The sequence below is a fragment of the Lycorma delicatula genome, chromosome 13, assembly GCF_047948215.1.
Source record: "Lycorma delicatula isolate Av1 chromosome 13, ASM4794821v1, whole genome shotgun sequence".
Lineage (NCBI taxonomy): Eukaryota > Metazoa > Arthropoda > Insecta > Hemiptera > Fulgoridae > Lycorma > Lycorma delicatula.
This window is the reverse complement of record NC_134467.1, coordinates 3,786,471-3,805,583: the sequence shown is the minus strand read 5'-3', so window position 1 is coordinate 3,805,583 and position 19,113 is coordinate 3,786,471. Positions and strand designations below refer to the sequence as shown.

General features: G+C 27.5%; 1 protein-coding gene across 2 annotated transcripts in view; it reads left to right on the top strand.

Annotated features, from left to right (window-relative positions):
• The window catches only part of LOC142333763 (uncharacterized), a 148,785-nt gene that overhangs the window by 112,149 nt on the left and 17,523 nt on the right, over positions 1–19,113 (top strand). The window contains exons 9-10 of one of the 2 annotated variants that reach the window (XM_075381255.1): positions 4,929–5,202; positions 18,364–18,513. In XM_075381255.1, coding sequence (XP_075237370.1) covers positions 4,929–5,202; positions 18,364–18,513 — 424 coding nt within the window. Of the gene's footprint in view, positions 1–4,928; positions 5,203–18,363; positions 18,541–19,113 lie in introns of both variants that reach the window. The other variant, XM_075381256.1, reaches the window with a different exon arrangement.

Genomic DNA, 19,113 nt, shown 5'->3' with positions numbered 1-19,113 from the left:
GTCTTTTCTATACTTCTTTTTTTTTTATTCAAATTGCAGTCTTTCAGTCCTTTTGTCACCATAGAGCCCTCATGTAGAGATAGTTAATCAAGACAGGGGGACTTTAGAAAAGACAAAAATATTAATTTATATTATTTTAATAAATTTACCTGCAAAAATTAGAATATTATAAGTTTTGGAATATTAGTTAGTCATAGTCTATTAATTTCATGTTTGGTTTTATGATTTATTTGTTTGGATTAGTTAAATGAATGTATTGGATTTAAATAAAAAATAATAAATTTAATGTGCCTTATTAAAAGAATGGTTATATTTGTATATGTGTTTTTGGATACCGTAAAATTAATTAATTTTTTATGAAAATTGTGAACTGCTTATTTCATTATTTAATTAGCAGAAATAGATTATTTTATTAATTAATGTTAGTTTCACATCTCTTATAATTTTCATCTTTTTCTTTATAGGTGAATATATATATATATATATATATATATATAATTTTTTTTTTTTTTTTTTTTTTTTTTTAGTTTTCCCTTTCTTCTTTAATACTTATCTCACTGCCACATGATAGTATGAGTGTAAATGTTATAGTAGCAAAAGGTTTTTTTAATGTAAACATGTCATCATATATACAACTAAACTTTACATTATCTCTTACTCTGTGCGGAATAAATGATAAGAATATTAGCTTTAACAGTACCTGATAACTGTAGAGTCACTTTTGATATTTTTTTTTTATGTATTATTATTATTATTATTATATTTGTTGTTTATAATTACTTATTACGTGTGAAAATTCGTTTTGTTGTAAAAAGTTTCTGTATAAATTTTTATTATTATTGTAATTTTATTAAAATTATGTTTGTTTGTTTCTTGTTGGTAAAATTTTGTTTTTTTTTTGTTATAATATGTTTATAAGAAACTATTTATTACTTGTAAGTATACAATTTATTTAATATCATTTTTTAATTAATACGTTTGTACAGACATTTTCCCAGCTTATAAAGGGTTTTGTTACTTTGCAGTCTTTTCATTATGAGTGTATAAATCGTTTTAAATACAATACAGTCAGTTGCTTTCTCTAAGAGTAATGATGTTAACTATGCGGTCTGTTCCTATAGTGAACAGAGTGAAATTGTCATTTGCAGGGGTTTTGCCTCAAGAAAGATGGCAATGTTAAACTACTAAACCTTTTTTCCCTACTAAGCTTGGTGTGGAATGCTTCTTGGCTTTAAAAGGTCTTGACATTTTATGGACTGATTTATGCCTCGTTTTACGTTATCTAAAACTATAAGATTATGGTAGTTATGAAATAAATAAATAAATATTAAAAAAAGATATCACCAGCAGATGAAATTTATCTTTACCTGATTTTACTATGAAGATAATAATGTGATAAACTTTTAGCTCCTGTAAATTACTCTTCTAAATGGCAAATATCTTTGCCATTTTTAAATGGTAATCTTTGTCACGCAAATCGTTTTCAAACCAAAAACTAAACTTGTTTGAAAGAAATCCACCAACTATATGTATATATATATATATATATATATATATATATATATATATATATATATATATATATATATGTGTGTGTGTGTGTGTAGTTAAGCTGTCCTGAGGTTACTTGCATCACTTCCATCTTCATTATTTTCCATTCCCACCTAAATTTTTAAGATTTTGATAAGTCCTATTTCCTTTAACATCATCTATAATCTTTCTGGCCTCTTGTTTGCATTTTTGCCATCTACTGATCCTTCTAGCACTGTTAAAATCAATTATTTTAATCTCATAATTTACTAGGCCAGCTAGTTTTCCTATTCTGATGAAGCTACAACTTTTCTTCACTTTCCTCATTTCTTCTTCATTTTATGTGTCCATTTAATTTTCTTTAGTCTCCTTCATGCCCCTATTTCAAATGTCTCAATCTTTTCATTTTCCTAGCATCCATTTTTCTTAGAGAAGAGGTCTTCATAAAGTACCTCAAGCCTAACCCATTCTTCCTACACTTATAGTAACCATTTATTAAATGCCTTTTTAGACGTAACTGTTCTTGTTTTTGTTTTATTTTCACTTTTAATTTTCTGTTAACATTATACCTAAGTATCTGTACCATTTTACATATTCAATTCTTACTTCTTTTGTGAAGACATTCATCGGCTTATTTCCTCTCCTGTCCTCATTACTTTAGTTTCAAAGTTTCATTTTCTTTCCACACTCTTGTCATATATGTATACTTTTATTCGGATTTGAAACAACTTTATTTTGATATATTATAGTATATGAGTTTAATCATTTACTAAATCCATTACTTATTAAATATTAAATGACTCATCAAATAAATGGAACTTTCAAAAGCCCTTTAGAGCTAATTATTTCTTACTTCCTTATCGAATATCTGATAGTGCTGTTATTAATAGTTTCTGTGTTAAAAAGTAGGGTATTCCTTATTTTTGTAACCAAATAATATTTTCTGTCTTATGTTGTGTTTGATCTTCTTTTTTTAATTTGGTTGCCTGAGTACCATGTAAGCAATATATTGCATCATTTTTTTTCTATTGGACATTTTGTTTCCTGATCTTCCATTAAATTTTTATTCTTTCATTTTGTTTGTGCCTTCTCTCTTTTTGTCAGATGTTGGTTTCTTTTTTCTGCTTATTTGGAAACTCTTGAAATCTTGTACCAGTATTCTAAATGTTCTATCGTCTACTATTTCTTCAGATATTTTCATTTCTTTTTGAACCACTGAGGTACATCTGAGTACATCTACTTCAGTTATTTTTATTGTAAATTCAGTTGAATATTTGTTTTGTAAGCCTAATAATAATTCTCATAAGGTGGTTGAAAAATTTGGCTCTTCTTTATCTGACAATTTATAATTTTCATTGTATTTCTAAAGAACTCAGTTACTTCTGAATTTGTATTTATTTTCACCTACTTTTATCGGTAGGATTTTTCTTAAGATTTTCCTTTTCTTTTTTTCCTATTGTATTTATTACACATTATTTCTGACTGAAGATACATTCTGATAAGTACAAACTTTGTTTTATTATTGTATTGTAATAGCTGATTTGGCTTTTATTGAAATTTTTTTGTTGTAAATATCCTTTATGAATTGGATAGCCGATACCATTTTTATCATTTTCTTTATCTAAACTGTTATCTAGATTATTTCCTCCAGATATTTAAATTTATTGAATATTGATTTTTTTCATACTTCATAATTTGGGATTTGAGGAAATCTTTGATGTTGGTCGAGGCGATTTTTAACCCTACTTATTCTAAGATTTCTTTTAGGCAGTTTTCTTGTTTTCCTGCCTTTTTCGAGATTCTCTCAGAAAATTGCAATATTGTCTGCAAAATGCTGTGTAATTATTCCCTATTCCTTTAAATTTCAAAAACATTTTTTTTTGTGTTTCTCTAGGATGCAATTAAAAATATAGTCTGTGTAAATCGTTGCTTTGTATTACTCCTGTTTTAATTTCAAATTCTTCTTGTTTATTCTTTTATTATGTTATTTATATTATATTGAAATCTTGGTTTTTAATTGTTGTGAGTAAAATGTTCATATTGTGGTTAAAATAATTGTATTTGTGTCCGTTTCCTTTGTGGTGATTTTCAAAATTTATCTGCAGTGTATGTGCGTTCAGTCTGTCTAGTATAATATTTAGTGCAATCATTGCAATTTAATTTGTATACATCTAGATTCTGTGATTGTGAGTTTTGTTCTTCTGTGACTGCATTTTTTTATTTCGTTTGATTCTGTTATGTATTTTTATGTAACATTGGTTTATAAGTGTGTTTAAGTAGCCGTTAGAAGTTGTCACTGTACAAAAAATGGAAGTCCCTAATTCAATCCATAGGAAGCGACCCACCAGGTTGGTCTAGTGGTGAATGCGTCTTCCCAAATCAGCTGATTTGGAAGTCAAGAGTTCCAGCGTTCAAGTCCTAGTAATGTCAGTTATTTTTACACGGATTTGAATACTAGATCGTGGATATTGGTGTTCTTTGCTGGTTGGGTTTCAATTAACCACACATCTCAGGAGCGGTCGAACTGAGACTGTACAGTACTACACTTCATTTACACTCATACATATCATCCTTGTTCACCCTCTGAAGTATTATCTGAACGGTAATTACCGGAGGTTAAACAGGAAAAAGAAAGGTCCATAAGAAGCATTCTATCGGTTAACATCTCCAAGGATGCACTGAGTTTTTCTAAAATGTTTACATTTTTTATTATTGAGGATTTAATAGGGTCTGACTCACTGAAATGATAAAAGGAATCAGGAAAAAATATATGTGGAAAGAAAGGACATTATATCTGTTAAGTAGATCAGGAACTAGTTATGGCATAGTTATAACAAAGAGTAAGATAGCATATAACAGCAAATTTATGTGCTCATACTACGTTTCTATTATAGTATAATGTATTATTTAGAAAAACATACTCAGGGGAAAAATCAGTAGATATGAAAATTATTATAAAGAAATAAAATTTAAAATTGATAATTTTTAAACATTTTATTCTCCATAAGTTGTTTAATTTCCCATTTGAAATTGTAAAGTAGCATTTCTTGTTTTTTTTTATGTGATAATTTTTTAATTAGACGTTCTCTGAAAATCATGTTCCTCTTGTGGTGCTATGTTTTAAGAAAATTCTTTAATAGTGCGACCGTCGCTTAGTGATAACTCTTGATCGTTCTTTAATAGGTGTTGTTTTGATAACGCAATGTCTTCAAAATAATTTCAGATTTAATAGTCAGACTTACAAGTGATCCTACTGTTAGGTTGTAATGGAAATGATCTTTTTAAAAATATTATCATGAGTTAGGTGTATAATCCTACAAAAGAGTTAGCTGTAAAAAAATGCTTTTTATAGTGTAAATAATTTTTTTATAATTGTAATTATCATTTTTTTATTACAGTCAGATGGTGATAATCTGTCGGAAAGTGAAGGAAAAGTGAAATCACACACAGCTGTTTTTTATATTGAGACTGAAAATGATAAAGATAATTGTAGTGATACGACTAGTGATAATACCGGTGATGACGATAAATCTATAAATATGATTGATAATAATTGTAACAGCGATGACAATATATCTGAGAATAGTACTTCATTTATATCAAGACCACCGCCTTCTATACAAAGAACTCTGTGGAAGGAAACTGAAAAAGTTATTAATCAAGGAATATTAGGTAAGATTATCTACAGTTATTATGAGTTATTTTATTTATGTATGTAGAAAATTAATAGATTTGTGTAAATATCATGAAATTCACTTCATACCTTCATTTTGTTATTACTTTTCTTTATCTTTCCCAGATATAGAGAAAAAACCAGGTGAAATGTAATAAAAAGGGAACGTTTAACTTGGTTCTAGGGCAAAAAAATGAGTCGAATTTTTTTTTTTGTTCTATTAATTGTATTTATAGAATAACTTCAGAAGTATTAAATACTGGTTATCAATCTTTTTTAACTTCATTTATTATTTTTCGAGTGTGTAATAAATAAATTACTGTTGTAAATGTCACAGAACTGAGACTAATGAATATATAACAGTTTAAGAAATTTTACTTGAGAAGAATTATTTTTATTTAAGAAGAAAACTCTGAGATATGCCTATTTGGCATATCTCAGTTTCTTCCAAATAAAAATTTTTTAACAGTCATATTTTTTAAGTAAATAATGTAACTGTTAATCAGTTATCTCACAAGAAGTACTAAAATATGATTACGTAAAAAAAGATGCTGTTAAAAATTTTCTGTGATTGATAAGTAATTTTGAGCTTTTGGCTTAGAATTCCAGTATAGGCCAGCAAAAGCAATATAAATATTTGTATATCAAATTAAAATATTCTTTTTACTGGATTGCTGCCCTCAAGCTAGCGCAGGTTAGAAATATTTGTCCGATAGTGAAAAAGGATGAAGATCTGTAGTCTTCGTCATTGGGATTTTCCAACAGGGATTCTGTTTCCTCTTTGGGGCTTACACAAAAAACCATATTTAGTGGCTGATATAACTATTAGATAACAGCACGGTTTTGATAACTTAGAAAATCTAATTTAATCTATCATCCTGCTTTTTAAATTTAGGACTTTTATTATTTATGAATTATTAAATATTTCAGGCGTTTTGTTATTTTTTGTAAGTATTGTTTTGTAAAAGTAACTTATTTAAAAAAAAAAATTAAGCGGGAAATATTTTTAAGAAATTAGTGTAGTTTGGAAAAAGTAACACTAGCTAGTGTAGTTTGCACAGTCATTGTAAGAAATCCTGTGAGATGGATTTCTTACAAAAAAAAGTGAGGAATAAATTAAAATAGATGAATGTAGAAACAAAACTAAGAAAATCAAATATATTTTTATAAGACAATATTAGAGAAGCAAACATTTTAATAAAAATAAATAAAACACTGTTTATTTACGATATAATGGCAACTGCATGTTAATACTATCAGTATTATATGATATATTCAAAACTTTTAATACTTACTTAAAGCACCAAATCTCAACTTTTTTCATCAATGGATTTTCTAGATATAAGGCAAAAACCGTTTAAAAATAATGTTGAATATCTCCTATCCCTTAATTCGATTGAGGTAAAACTTAGAAATTTTAAAAGTATTTTCATTGAACTAAGCTCAGTTTTCTAAGACCGTTACACAAAAAGTCAAGCATGAAAAATGTTGAAAATCACCTCTCTGTGTTTTTTAATTTTATTCAATATTTTATGTCAGTTATTCCCCATATATAGAAAATTATTTGAGCTAGTTTTGAAGAATTAATGTTGATCCATTTTGGAGATATTAATCAAAATATATAAAATATGTAAAATAAAAGACAAACACATGTAAATACATACATCTTCCAGAAATTTTGATAACTTTGTTAGGTTTTTTTTTGGTTAAGGAGATCTTGAAGTACCAATATTTTTAATTACATCTCACAAAAACTGATCGCTATACATTCCCTTTTTAGTTATAGTTCTGCAGCAGCAATAGACTTACAGACAGGGAAGTAAAGCGTTAAATCCAAGGTAAATAAAGCGTAAAACTTTAACTAATATAGTTTTATAACAATTATCTTTGTCCTAAATTGGTTACTTACTTTAAAGGCTTTTGAAGGTGATATTATTTGAAATATTTTCAATTGTTTTTTTTTTTTTTTTACTAATTTTAACATAATGTTCTGCTATGAACTGCTTGTGAATTCATTGATTCACATTTACTTTGAGAAGTTTTAAATTCAAAAACATTTTTCAAATTTTCTGTTCTATTAATAGTAATATTTAATTCTAGAATTTCTATTTTTTATTTATAATTTTTATATTATTTATTGTATGTTTGTTTTCTAAAATGTGTTTGTTACATTGGATAATTATTTCTTTTTATGCTGTAATACGTTCTAGAAATCCAGTTTTAAATGACGTATTGGTTTTTCCAATGTAAATTTACTCACTTTTGTCAGATTTTATCTTACAAATAATATAAATTACTGTAATTATCATTATACAGGACTAATAGTGGGTTTTTAAAAATATTTTATAATGTGGCTATGTTTATAAACCGTAACGTAATTATAGTTATATTTTATTACAGTATATTTTATGTATTATTTTATTTGTTTTTAGTTAATAATAATTTAAAAATCTCCTTTGTAATGATTTGAAAAACTTGCTTATGAACACAATTACGATAAAATTATTATCTTCAATAAATATTAATGAAGTTTTTAAATTTTTAGTTAATAATGGAATATTTGTTACTTCGATAGTTTACTTTTTAACTTGAGTAGATTAGAAGGAAGATATTGATTCAGCTTAATTTGAAGTTATATATAAGAAGTGTGATCAAAAAAATAATGGGAATATTTTAATTCTTCCCATGTTGGCTGTTTGTTCATCTTTTTACCTTACGAGGCAACATGTCTATAATGTATATCAATATTTTCAGCCGTATTAGATACGTAATTAAAATTTAGCAGTTAAGTAATTTGGACATATTTTGGTATGACTGGTATATTTAGTTTGAAAATGGCAGCGTAAAGGATTTACGTTAAAAATGAAATAGAATACAGTGAAACGGTGGCGGATATCTTAGAGAAGGCTTTTGGTGAGAATATGTTATGTCAACACCAGGGGATTATGAGCGGTACAAATGGTTTCAAAAAGCTCATGAGGTTTTTGAAGATGACAATAGGGTTGGATGTCCTAACACATCAACAACGAATCAGAATATTGACTAAATAAAGGAAATTGTGATCAAATCACTATTAGAGAAGAGGTGAAATTCTCTTATCCCATCTCTTTATGAAAATTGGCTTGAATGAAACAATGTTGACTAGTTTCTAATCATTTGAATTTCTTGTTAACAGTTTTTTAAATTAGCAATGCCGTTTTGTAGGTTTATCTGTGGGTGAAATAAATAAGCTTTTAAAAATTTTGATATTTCAAAGTCTGCACCAAATTAATGCTTACTGTTGGTAGTAATTGTTTATGTTTCATTTAGTAGTGACATTTAAAAATATGTTATATTTTTGTTTTTATTTTTTTATACAAAGTTATTGTAGGGAAATTTATAATACTATGTTGTGAAAATTGATTTTACATTAAGAAAAACTTAATGTGTTGTTATACAATGTTCACAAGTTTAGTTAATGTAAAATATAAGTAAAGTTAGTGTGATATATTATATATTTTTTTTAATCGAATCAGTATATGGATTTTACCAGAAAGCAAGCTTTACCTGATAAGTAAATCTGCTGATTGTTTGTTACTTTAGCAGCTCTCAGATAGGAGAGTTGCAAAACCAACTCTCAATGGGGCTTAACCCGCTGAGCCTCAAAGAAAAGCTTTAAGTATTGGCTCCCTTGCCTACCAGCCATCGTAGTAGTAGTAGTGTTTTTTTTACAGCTGAGATTTTAAATATTTAAAAAAAATTTTTTTAATTAAATAATTTCTAAGTTATTGTTGATTGATAAATTTTTATGTTGACTTTCTTATAATCCTTGAAAATGTACTTTCAATATAATATTCTATATAATATACATTATATCAAATATCGAAAACATTGAGTACCATTTGACAATGACATAATCAGTTTAACACATAGTAATGACTGTATCGGTACAAAAATAATAAAAAAAATTTTCCTTTATGTTTCATCAATCAGAAATTTGTTTTTAAAATTGAATTTTTTTGTTTAGTACTAAATAATCATTGTTTTATTATACAAAATAAATTTTACAATTAATGTTGTTAAAAAAGTTACGTATAGTTTGTAATCAGCTGATTATACACCCAACTGAATTTTCTTAGTTCAAACAAACATACTTAGTAACTTCAAAGAGAAAAACAATTTTAAAAATTTAATATTTCTGTTATGTTTTGAATGCATCATACAGTTGTCATTACAACTGTATATTATTAGCAATCATTGTTATTAGTATTGTAAACAGTTGTGTTTTATTTTTATTTTATTAAAAGTTTTGCTTTTCTAATAGTGTATTATAACAATGTATTTGGGTTTTTTTTTAGAGTTTAGTTTACAAATTTATCTAGTTTAATTATTTTCTAATCTCAATTCTTATTTATTTAATTTTTTAATGTCAGTCATTTTCTATCTACTATCAGTGCAAACTAAACTAATTTAAAAGAAAACATTTCCAGTTTTAACTTTTGTTTGAATTGAGCTACTTATTCATGTTATGTGTATTATCCTAATTGTTGGATTTTTTTTACTATTTCACTGTAATTCCTGTTATTATCTCAGTTTTAACCCTATTTTGCTAATATTTTAATATCAGAGAAGAAGCCTCTTATTATTTTGACACGCGGGTAATAATAATGCAAAAGCGTTTTTCACCCCAAAAAACACCTACAATTCAGAGATCAGGGTGCAAAATTAGATTTTCAGAGGAATCAGAAGCCTAGATTTTCCAATTCACCCTTGAGCTAATATTTGTAATCTGTACTATCAGGGTGCAAAATTAGATTTTCAGAGGAATCAGAAGCCTAGATTTTCCAATTCACCCTTGAGCTAATATTTTTAACCTGTACTAGGTCGAGCGTCACATTCCAAGGAAAATAATATTTTAATTGAATATATAAATATTTATTATGTTTCTTCAGGCCTATACTGATATTTAAGATATAAAAGTCAGTATACACTGCTTTTGAGTTTTAAAAGATTAAACAAATTTTTTACAGTACTTGTTCATTTTTCAATCCTTTTCTCTATAATAATTTGTTAAAAGTTTTACTTGAAAAAGAAACTTGAGGTACATATTATTTTGCTTAGGAAATTCTTAAAGTCTTATTATGTATTCACAACTTCAGTTCTGGATCATTTACTACTATAGTTTATTTATTATAAACTTTACAAATAATGAATGAAATTAAATAAAATAACACTGATAATCAGTACTTTATATTCTATATTTTTTATGTATTTTCTAAATTCACAAGTAGTGAATAAAATAAAATTACATAAGTAATTTTTTTGTGTCCATGGGACACAAACATTTTTAGTCGCGCCATTATTAAAAAACCATGTTGTAGACAACTGTTAACCTCATTGAGCTGAAATAAAGAAGCAGCTGCTGTTCTGGCTACAAGAACTACTGGCATTGTATCGCAGATGAAACAAAGCTGCAGATAATCCAATTCCTGTTATATACATCCAGGAAAAAAATAAAATGGTTAGGAATAGAAACCAAACGATCGACCTGTAGAAATCTAAGTAGATTAAAATAATTTGTCATCTTCCAAAGATCTCCAAAACATTTATTAAAATCAAAATTAAAAAAATTTTTAATTTCCCTCAAAGGTTTTACTTTTGGTAATATTAACATAAAATTGGGTACATGTTTTATGGCATATAAAAAAACTGTTCTTTCCTCAAAGAGTTACAGTTCTGGAAATATAAATATACCGGGTGGGCTAGAAGTCGCTATCCATTATAAGCATTAAGATAATTTTGTTTGTGATCTTCCCATTGATTTTAAATTACCACTATTTGTTTTCATCAGGTACTTATTGACACAAACACCAGAGCGCACTGCTATTCAATCAAACATCTATTGTATACAGCTTTTATCATGTTCACTGGACATTATTGATTCTAACTTGTCGTGAAGATGCTTACTAACGAAGGAAATGGTTTTGCATTAAAAATCTCATACAAAGGCTGTTGTAATTTAGTAATAAATGAGTAGAATAATCATTTCAAAACTGTTCCACCAACATGGAAGGTTGTCTACAATTTACAAAAACATTTTGAGAGAATGCGTCAGCAGCGGACTACCCTGGGTCTGGTAGGCCTTCATTAAGTGAAGAAGCTAAACTTAAAGTTTTACAACGGTTATCCAAAGTCCTAAAAAGTCTACTCGTAGGCTATCTCTTGAACAGAATATTTCTAGAACTTTCGCTCGGAGAATTTTACATAAGACTGAATTCAAACGTTACTTACCTCATCTCATTAGTGGCCTATCGGTAGATGATTCTGTCTTAGGCTTCAATTTTGTGAGATGATGTTAAATGAAGTAAGAGAAGGTGATAATGAGTTGTTTTCTAAGATAATTGGAGTGATGAAGTGACTTTCAAATTAACAGGCCACATCAGACATGCTGCTATTTATATTCAGAGAACCATAGACTTGTTTTTGAGAGGGGACTAATTGACCTGGTGTTACCGTTTGGAAGTAATGCATGTTGTGCAGTCATGTTGTGGAGTAATTGCACCTTTGTTTTTTGATGTAATATTAACTGGAGAGAAGAATGTTGGCACTCCAGGGCTACAAATGAACTGTGATTGTGATGACTCCAACATACTTTACTTTCAACATGATGGAGCCCTACCACATTGTGCAACAGCTGTGCGAAATTATGTTGAGTTGTTTGGTGTGAAAATTATTGGATAGCGAGGAGCAGTAGAAATGCCACTTGAACTTCACACCTGGGGAATTATTCTTTTGGGTAATGCTAAAGATGAAGTCTATGCTACAAAACCACGAACAGTTGAAGGTTTAAAAGATGCTATTCAAAATGCTTTTGAAGAAATAAATTTCAATATACGACTGCACAAACGCTTAAGCGTCCCAGTTTGTCTGCAGAAATGTGTTGACAAAGATGGAAAACAATTCAAGAAACAATGTAATAAATAATCGTATAGTTTCAATATAGTGTTAGTTATGAATTCAATTTGTTTTTGTTTTTATACTAATAATGACCTTAATGATGGGTAGTGACTTTTAGCACATCGTTATCTAAAATAGAAGAGAAATTTAATTTCAGGTGATTTCAGTTTATCAGTTCCTCTTAATTTGTTCCTCTTAATTGATCTCTATTTGAATAAATCCATTCTTTATGCACGAGATAACTACATTAATTGTAAAATAGTCTCAAGACACATAAAAGTGTGAAAATTATTCTGTATGTAGTTTTAATATTTTCATATTGGATATTTATCACTCGAGTAGAATATGTTAATGTATAAATATGCATAATTTTTTAACGATAATATACACTTACTCATAACAAGTTGCTACTTCTATCATTGTGTTAATAAGTTAATAATATTGATAAGATTTATGTATGATGATATCATTATTTTTATATGTTTTTTTATTTACATATTTCTGGAATATTATAGTTAATTACTTTTCAAAACATTTCTGGCATTTGCAAATAGACTAGTAAATATTACATTAAAAAAGTTATTATATTTTTTTTGGGCAATAGTTTTTTTTTTAAATTGATTTATTTGTAATAAAATAATAAATTATATTATACTTTAGATTATATAATTAATGTGAAATGATATGTCAAAAGGAGAGATATGTAAAAAAAAACAAATATGTAAACTGATGATGTTTGCAGTCTTATTACTTAATAGTCATTATTTTTCACAATACTAATAATAATTGGCTAGTAGTAAAGTGATACAAATTTTTTTTTTATTTTTAATAATTAATTTTATTTTTAATTAAAATTTTATAACACTAAAATTTTAACCAAAATAAATAGGGTAAACTTAGTATAAAATAGTAAATAAATAGCTTATAAATAAATAGTAAGTAAACAGGGGTGCACTTAAATTTTCTAGTACTGGTACATTTGATTTTGTATTATAGCAGAGTGCAAGAATATGTATGGTCCACACCCACGGGCGGCTGGTTACATGACAACATTATGAAAAAGCCACATTCAAAAAATGCACATTTTGACACGTACATCGATAAGAAGCAAAATTTATCTTTTTTATGTCAGATATTTTACTTTTTTCATAAATTAAATTTTTAGCAACTTATTTCTTACCATTGGCCTTAGTTTACCTCCCTCTTTTTCTGTTTTCGCCTCCAGAACCACTGTAAGGTGTTACTTCAGAGAATGAATAAGGATGATATGTATGAATGTAAATGAAGTGTGGTCTTGTACGATCTCAGATCGACTGTTCCTGCCCACCGAGTTAGTCTACTGGTGAAAACGCGTCTTCCCAAATCAGCTGATTTGGACGTCGATAGTTTCAGCGTTCAAGTCCTAGTAAAGACAGTTATTTTTACACGGCTTTGAATACTAGATCGTGGATACTGGTGTTCTTTGGTGGTTGGGTATTAATTAACCACACATCTTAGGAACGGTCGAACTGAGAGACTGTACAAGACTACACTTTATTTACACTCATACATATCATTCTCATTCATCCTCTGAAGTATTATGTGATGGTAATTACCAGAGGCTAAACAGGAAAAAGAAAGGCTTACCGTTCCTGAGACGTGTGGTTAATTAAAATCTGACTGTCAAAGAACACCGGTATTCACGATCTAGTATTCAAATCCATAAAAAAAAGTAACTGCCTTTTGTAGGATTTGAACCTTAGAACTCTCGACTTCAAAATCGATTTGTGGGTGGTTGTTGCCATTCACCTACACATATCCAAAACCCACTTTCATGTTATATGACTTATAATTTAGGTTTTTTTTTTTACATTAAAGTAAAATGTTGGCCGCACTTTAATTTTAAACAAGTTTTTCCTAAAACAAGTTAATCCTCTTATTTTCCATTGCATATTTATACTGTTTGGTTACACAGTATATTAAGGGAAAGTTTCCTAATCGGATGAAATTTTGCACATTAAGGACATTTTTATATATTAATTTTTTATGACTTCACCTCTAAAAAAACCCAAGGTTTTGTATTGAAAAATTCCAGAAAGATATAACATATATGTGCATGTATTTTAGCCTAATTTTTGCCCGATGTCTCCTGACCGGATTAAACTTACCACTGTGATATCCATATACGTGGGGCAGTGACAGTTTAGTTTTGGTCACATCTGTCAAAGGGGTAGGGAAATGACTTGTTTGACCTTACGGTAGTTGGATCTTACGAGTCTTATATCTCAAATTTTACTTAAGGGTAGGTAAATTTTTTCACATAATTTGATGCCCCTCTGGTAACTTAGGTGCTTTATGATGATGTTTGGTCTTATTCAAACCCCTGTAAAAGGTTAGGGACAAAAACCTGTTTTGTTTTAGTTTCTGGACTCGAGTAACATTCTTGTACTAATTAAATAATCCTATCGCATTAATATGTCACTTCAGTTAATTTTTTGGGCAATTTTATTCAGGGGTTGGTGGATATCACTGATAGGTGGATATGATTCTTTCTTTTTTTTTTTGGTGAGTTTTACTTCATATCGCAGACTGGATTAACCGATTTTTATCAAATTTTGTATGATTACTTCTGAACAGGGTCATTTATGCCATTAAATTTTGGTTACAATCGGTCAAGCGAATGGGAAAGTATAATAACCATTTATTTGTCCTATATTAAAAAAATTTGCCGTGAGTAGAGTAATTTTTTACATAATTCTTTAACTGCATGCTTACATAATTTGTTGTACAACTTAATTTATCTCCTAAGATGTAGTCTTCACCGACTTTTTCATTTTATTTTTGTTGAAATATGGATAGGTTAGCTTAAAATGCCTCTTCTATGAAAAAAGAGAGCTATTTGTAACAAATTTAAAAGCGAGAAACCTGCATTTTGATAAAATATGAAAAGGAATACACAGAATAGAAAGAGCCGTTTTTTTTCCTGTTTTTGAAGAGAAAAAAATTCTATTGATGCATTTATATCTAAGTTGCTCAGTGCAGAATCATCCTTTCTATCATCCATCTAGACAGTTTTCTGACTCATTGGATTGCACAGGTGTAGGTTAGATCATTGTTTCATCGTAACATTAATACCAACCAGTTATGTAGTTCTGGTAAATTCTTGATGTTATCTGATAGTTTAGTAGCTGCCTATAAATCCTGCACAATAAAACTTAAATATCTTGATTGTATATAAAATATACCCGTATTTCTTTAGAAAATTCTTATTCGTTTTTAAAACATAAATGCCATGTTGCGACTAGCAAATGCAATCGGCAAGATCCATGACCAGAAGGATATTGTTATTGATTTGAACGGTTTTGTTTTAACTACTTTTGTAAACAAACTTATTTTTATTTGTATGTTGTCAGAACTATTTGACAGTTAAATAATTATAAATAATTGATTTTTTTTGTTAAATGCAATAGGCCTGAATTTTTTTTACCGATAATCTTTTAATAATAATTTTGAAGTCACCTTGACTGGTCATTGATAGTTCATTGTTAAATTATTACTCATTTGAATGAAATTAATTTATCTCGTGACAGTTTGTTTAATAGTATTATTATTTATTACAATTATCAAAGTATTATTTTGTAAATTTAATTATTTTTAACATATTTTTCATTTAATTTCATTCATCTATCTTTAAGAATAAAATCACATTTATTCATTTTTATCACCAAGTTTTTAGTACTAGCTTTTGTAAATAAATACGTATATAAAAATAAGCATTATAATCTTATTTAATTCTTTCGGATATTTCATTATTTATTACACAAGTACTTAGAATTAAGGAACATTATACTTACGTACACATACAACGTATTTGTATATATAAAACCATAATGCGTACTATGATTTGTTTGCTAAGATTTACTCATAGCCAATTATTGACTCGGTTTCTTTCCGTGTTAAATCTAAGTAAATATGTAATTGTTTTTTATTTGTACTTTTATTTCTTTTTTAAGCCATTATATTCTGTTTAAATTGGTTTTATTTCTTTTTATTTATAGGAAAATGTGTCTGTCACTTAGTAATTATTTACAACTTTTTTAAAAGATAAATTGTTTTTCCACGTGCATTTCAAATGAAAGTTATAAATAGTGTTATAGGCTTATTTAACAGTGCATTTAATTATCCATTGTAATCCCGACAGTAATGCAAACTCCATATGAAGAAGAAAAAAATTAAGATTCACGGTAGAACTGTCAGATGAATTCAAAATTAAAACAAGAGTATGAAAAGGGGTTGTTTACCGCAGACTTTTTTAACTGTGTCTTAGAGAAAGTAATGAGAGAATAGGAAAAAGGAGCTGAATGAAATCTCAACATCATTGAATAAAATCGGGTTCAAAAACGAAAGGAATTTGAATTAAATGTCTAGCCGGTTTTAAAAACTAGTTACTATATCGACAATCTCCACTTCAAACACCTCTTTTTTAATCCCCTCCAAAAAAAAAAATTATAAATCTTTGCAATTTTTATAATAGGTAGGAGGAACATATCTGACTACACTCAAGAACATTCTCAGGCTTTCTAAAGGAATATCCTTAATCATTTTCAGAATGAAAATAACTGATGGTCATTTGACTTTTTTGTTTAGGATTTTTAGTTTTATTCAGTGTGAATAAGGCAGTCTATAGATTGTAGGAGAAAAAATTTATTTCTTAAAAAAAATATGTATTTGATTTTTAGCTAAAAAAATTTAGATTGTCTTTGAAGCTTAAACTGTTTCCTGCAATCTGTTTTTTACATTTTGCTCTGAGATATAAAAAGTAATTGCTTTATGACATTCTAAAATTTTTCCGTTTTGAATTCTTCTTGTTGTGAAAGTGTGTTTCTAATGTTAGGTTTTTTAGGATTAGTCTTATAACTAAGGATGCAAGAAGAAAAGAATATTTAAAAGTTTGAGAGAAATTATTTTCATACATTTTTTTAAGAATTTTTTATGTTTTCTGTCTTTACTATATTACAAAAATTGACAGATTTTAACAAATACATAAGAAATCATTTTTAAACATATATGTACAAACTTCTAAACTTCTTTGGTTAAAATCATCAAACAAAATGCATAAATAAATATATATTAAAAAAAGTGTGTATATATAAAAAAATACATAACATTTAATTTTACTTTTGATGTAAGAAATAAATTTCTGCATATTTTTATCGTAAGATAAATAACTAATTAAAAAAAAAAAATTATCTTTAAAAGTATTAAATTTATAAAAGTTTATAACCAAGTAAAAGTAACTGAAACAGTAATAATTATAATTTTTTTTTTACAAAATTATGTATGGGTTTTACAATTTGAGCAGCTGAAACCCACCATTTATATAGTTTTATATGTATTGCACAACCAAATTAACATTGTATCTGGAGATGATCGGTACAGCACTATAATCAACACAGATTAATTGTGCAACCGATTTACTTATGGGAAAAATGTGAATTAACAGCTTAAAATTGAAGTAGGTAAAATAATGTAGCTGTTCTTTGTCTTTTTTGCTAACAATATTCTTCTATCTTTGCTTTGAATATAAAGCTTCCTTATATTTTCAGACTTATCCTTGTTTACGATTGCAAAATAAATATTAAAAACTATAAATGATGAAATAAAAGATTTGTTATTTATTGACTAAATTTTAACTGAAAATTCCATAAATAAATAAGCAATCCAATCCACACTGAATACAGTTAATAATAAAAATTTGAATTTAATTAAAATTTTATATAGAATAATCAATCAGTTAATTTCTTATTATACCCTTTATTGGTTTACTTGTTTTGTATGAGACATACCAACTATCAACAGACTTCATTCAAGTAACTCTTTGACTATCTACGCATATTCTTATTTAAATCAATAATTCTTAATCTTGACAATTATTTTTCTACAGCTGCATAATAGAATTTTTAGTATGCATTTGTTATCCTTGTACCTTAATAATAATTTATTTATTTTTACATCAACAACAGATTCAACTGATTCCCAATAACAGCTACAGATGCATGATAATGAATTTTGTAGCATGTGAAAGATACTATGCCTGACCGAGATTAGAACCCGGAATCTCCAGATGAAAGGTAGAGATGTTATCAACTTTGTCTAGAGAGAAGCATAATAATAATAATAATAATTAATGAAAGTTAACAAATTAATTTTTTACACAAATTTCAATATTTTATCTTTTTTTTCAGATAATATGTCGAAGTATGATTTGGCACTGCAAGAGTCAAAGTACGAGATACTTACTTCTGAAGTTTCATACCTGAAATCATTAACGATTTTAGTTGCTGTATTTATTGAATCTCCAGAACTGAATGAAATTCTTACAGACGAAGACAAAAGTAATTTGTTTAAACATGTGTTAAAAGGTTTATATTACTTCTTTTTATAAAATTTTATTTATTTATGTCATATTTTAATCGCGTCTCAAGATTATAGATAAGATTACTATTCATTTCACAAGAAGATGAATGAAGTTGATGGATTAAGGCGAAGAAATGTAGTAGTTATGATTTAACTTTCTCAATTTTTCAGTAATGCCCTCCAGTCATCATTTTGTTGTCGGGTTTTAATTAACAACCTATCCAGTTAAATATAGTAAGTCTGGTGATTCAAAGATATAAGGTACGAGAACTGGCTAAAATATAATGCACAGTCACTTGTTACTTGCAAATGAAAAGAGATAATAAAATGAAAAAATTTGGGATTAAAGTGCATTTTATTTGTTACAAAAACTTACATTTATTTTTCCACATAATCATTATTTACAGCTAAAAATTTATCCCGAGTGAACCAGTTTACTCATTACTTCAGTAAAGAATACTGGCAGTCTTTCCTTGATCACAATGCCATTGCATCCTTCAGTAAATCATCTGTGGTGAAATAATCCCTTTTTAATAACCTGTAATAACCCCTCTTTAATTGTACCTCTCTTTAAATGA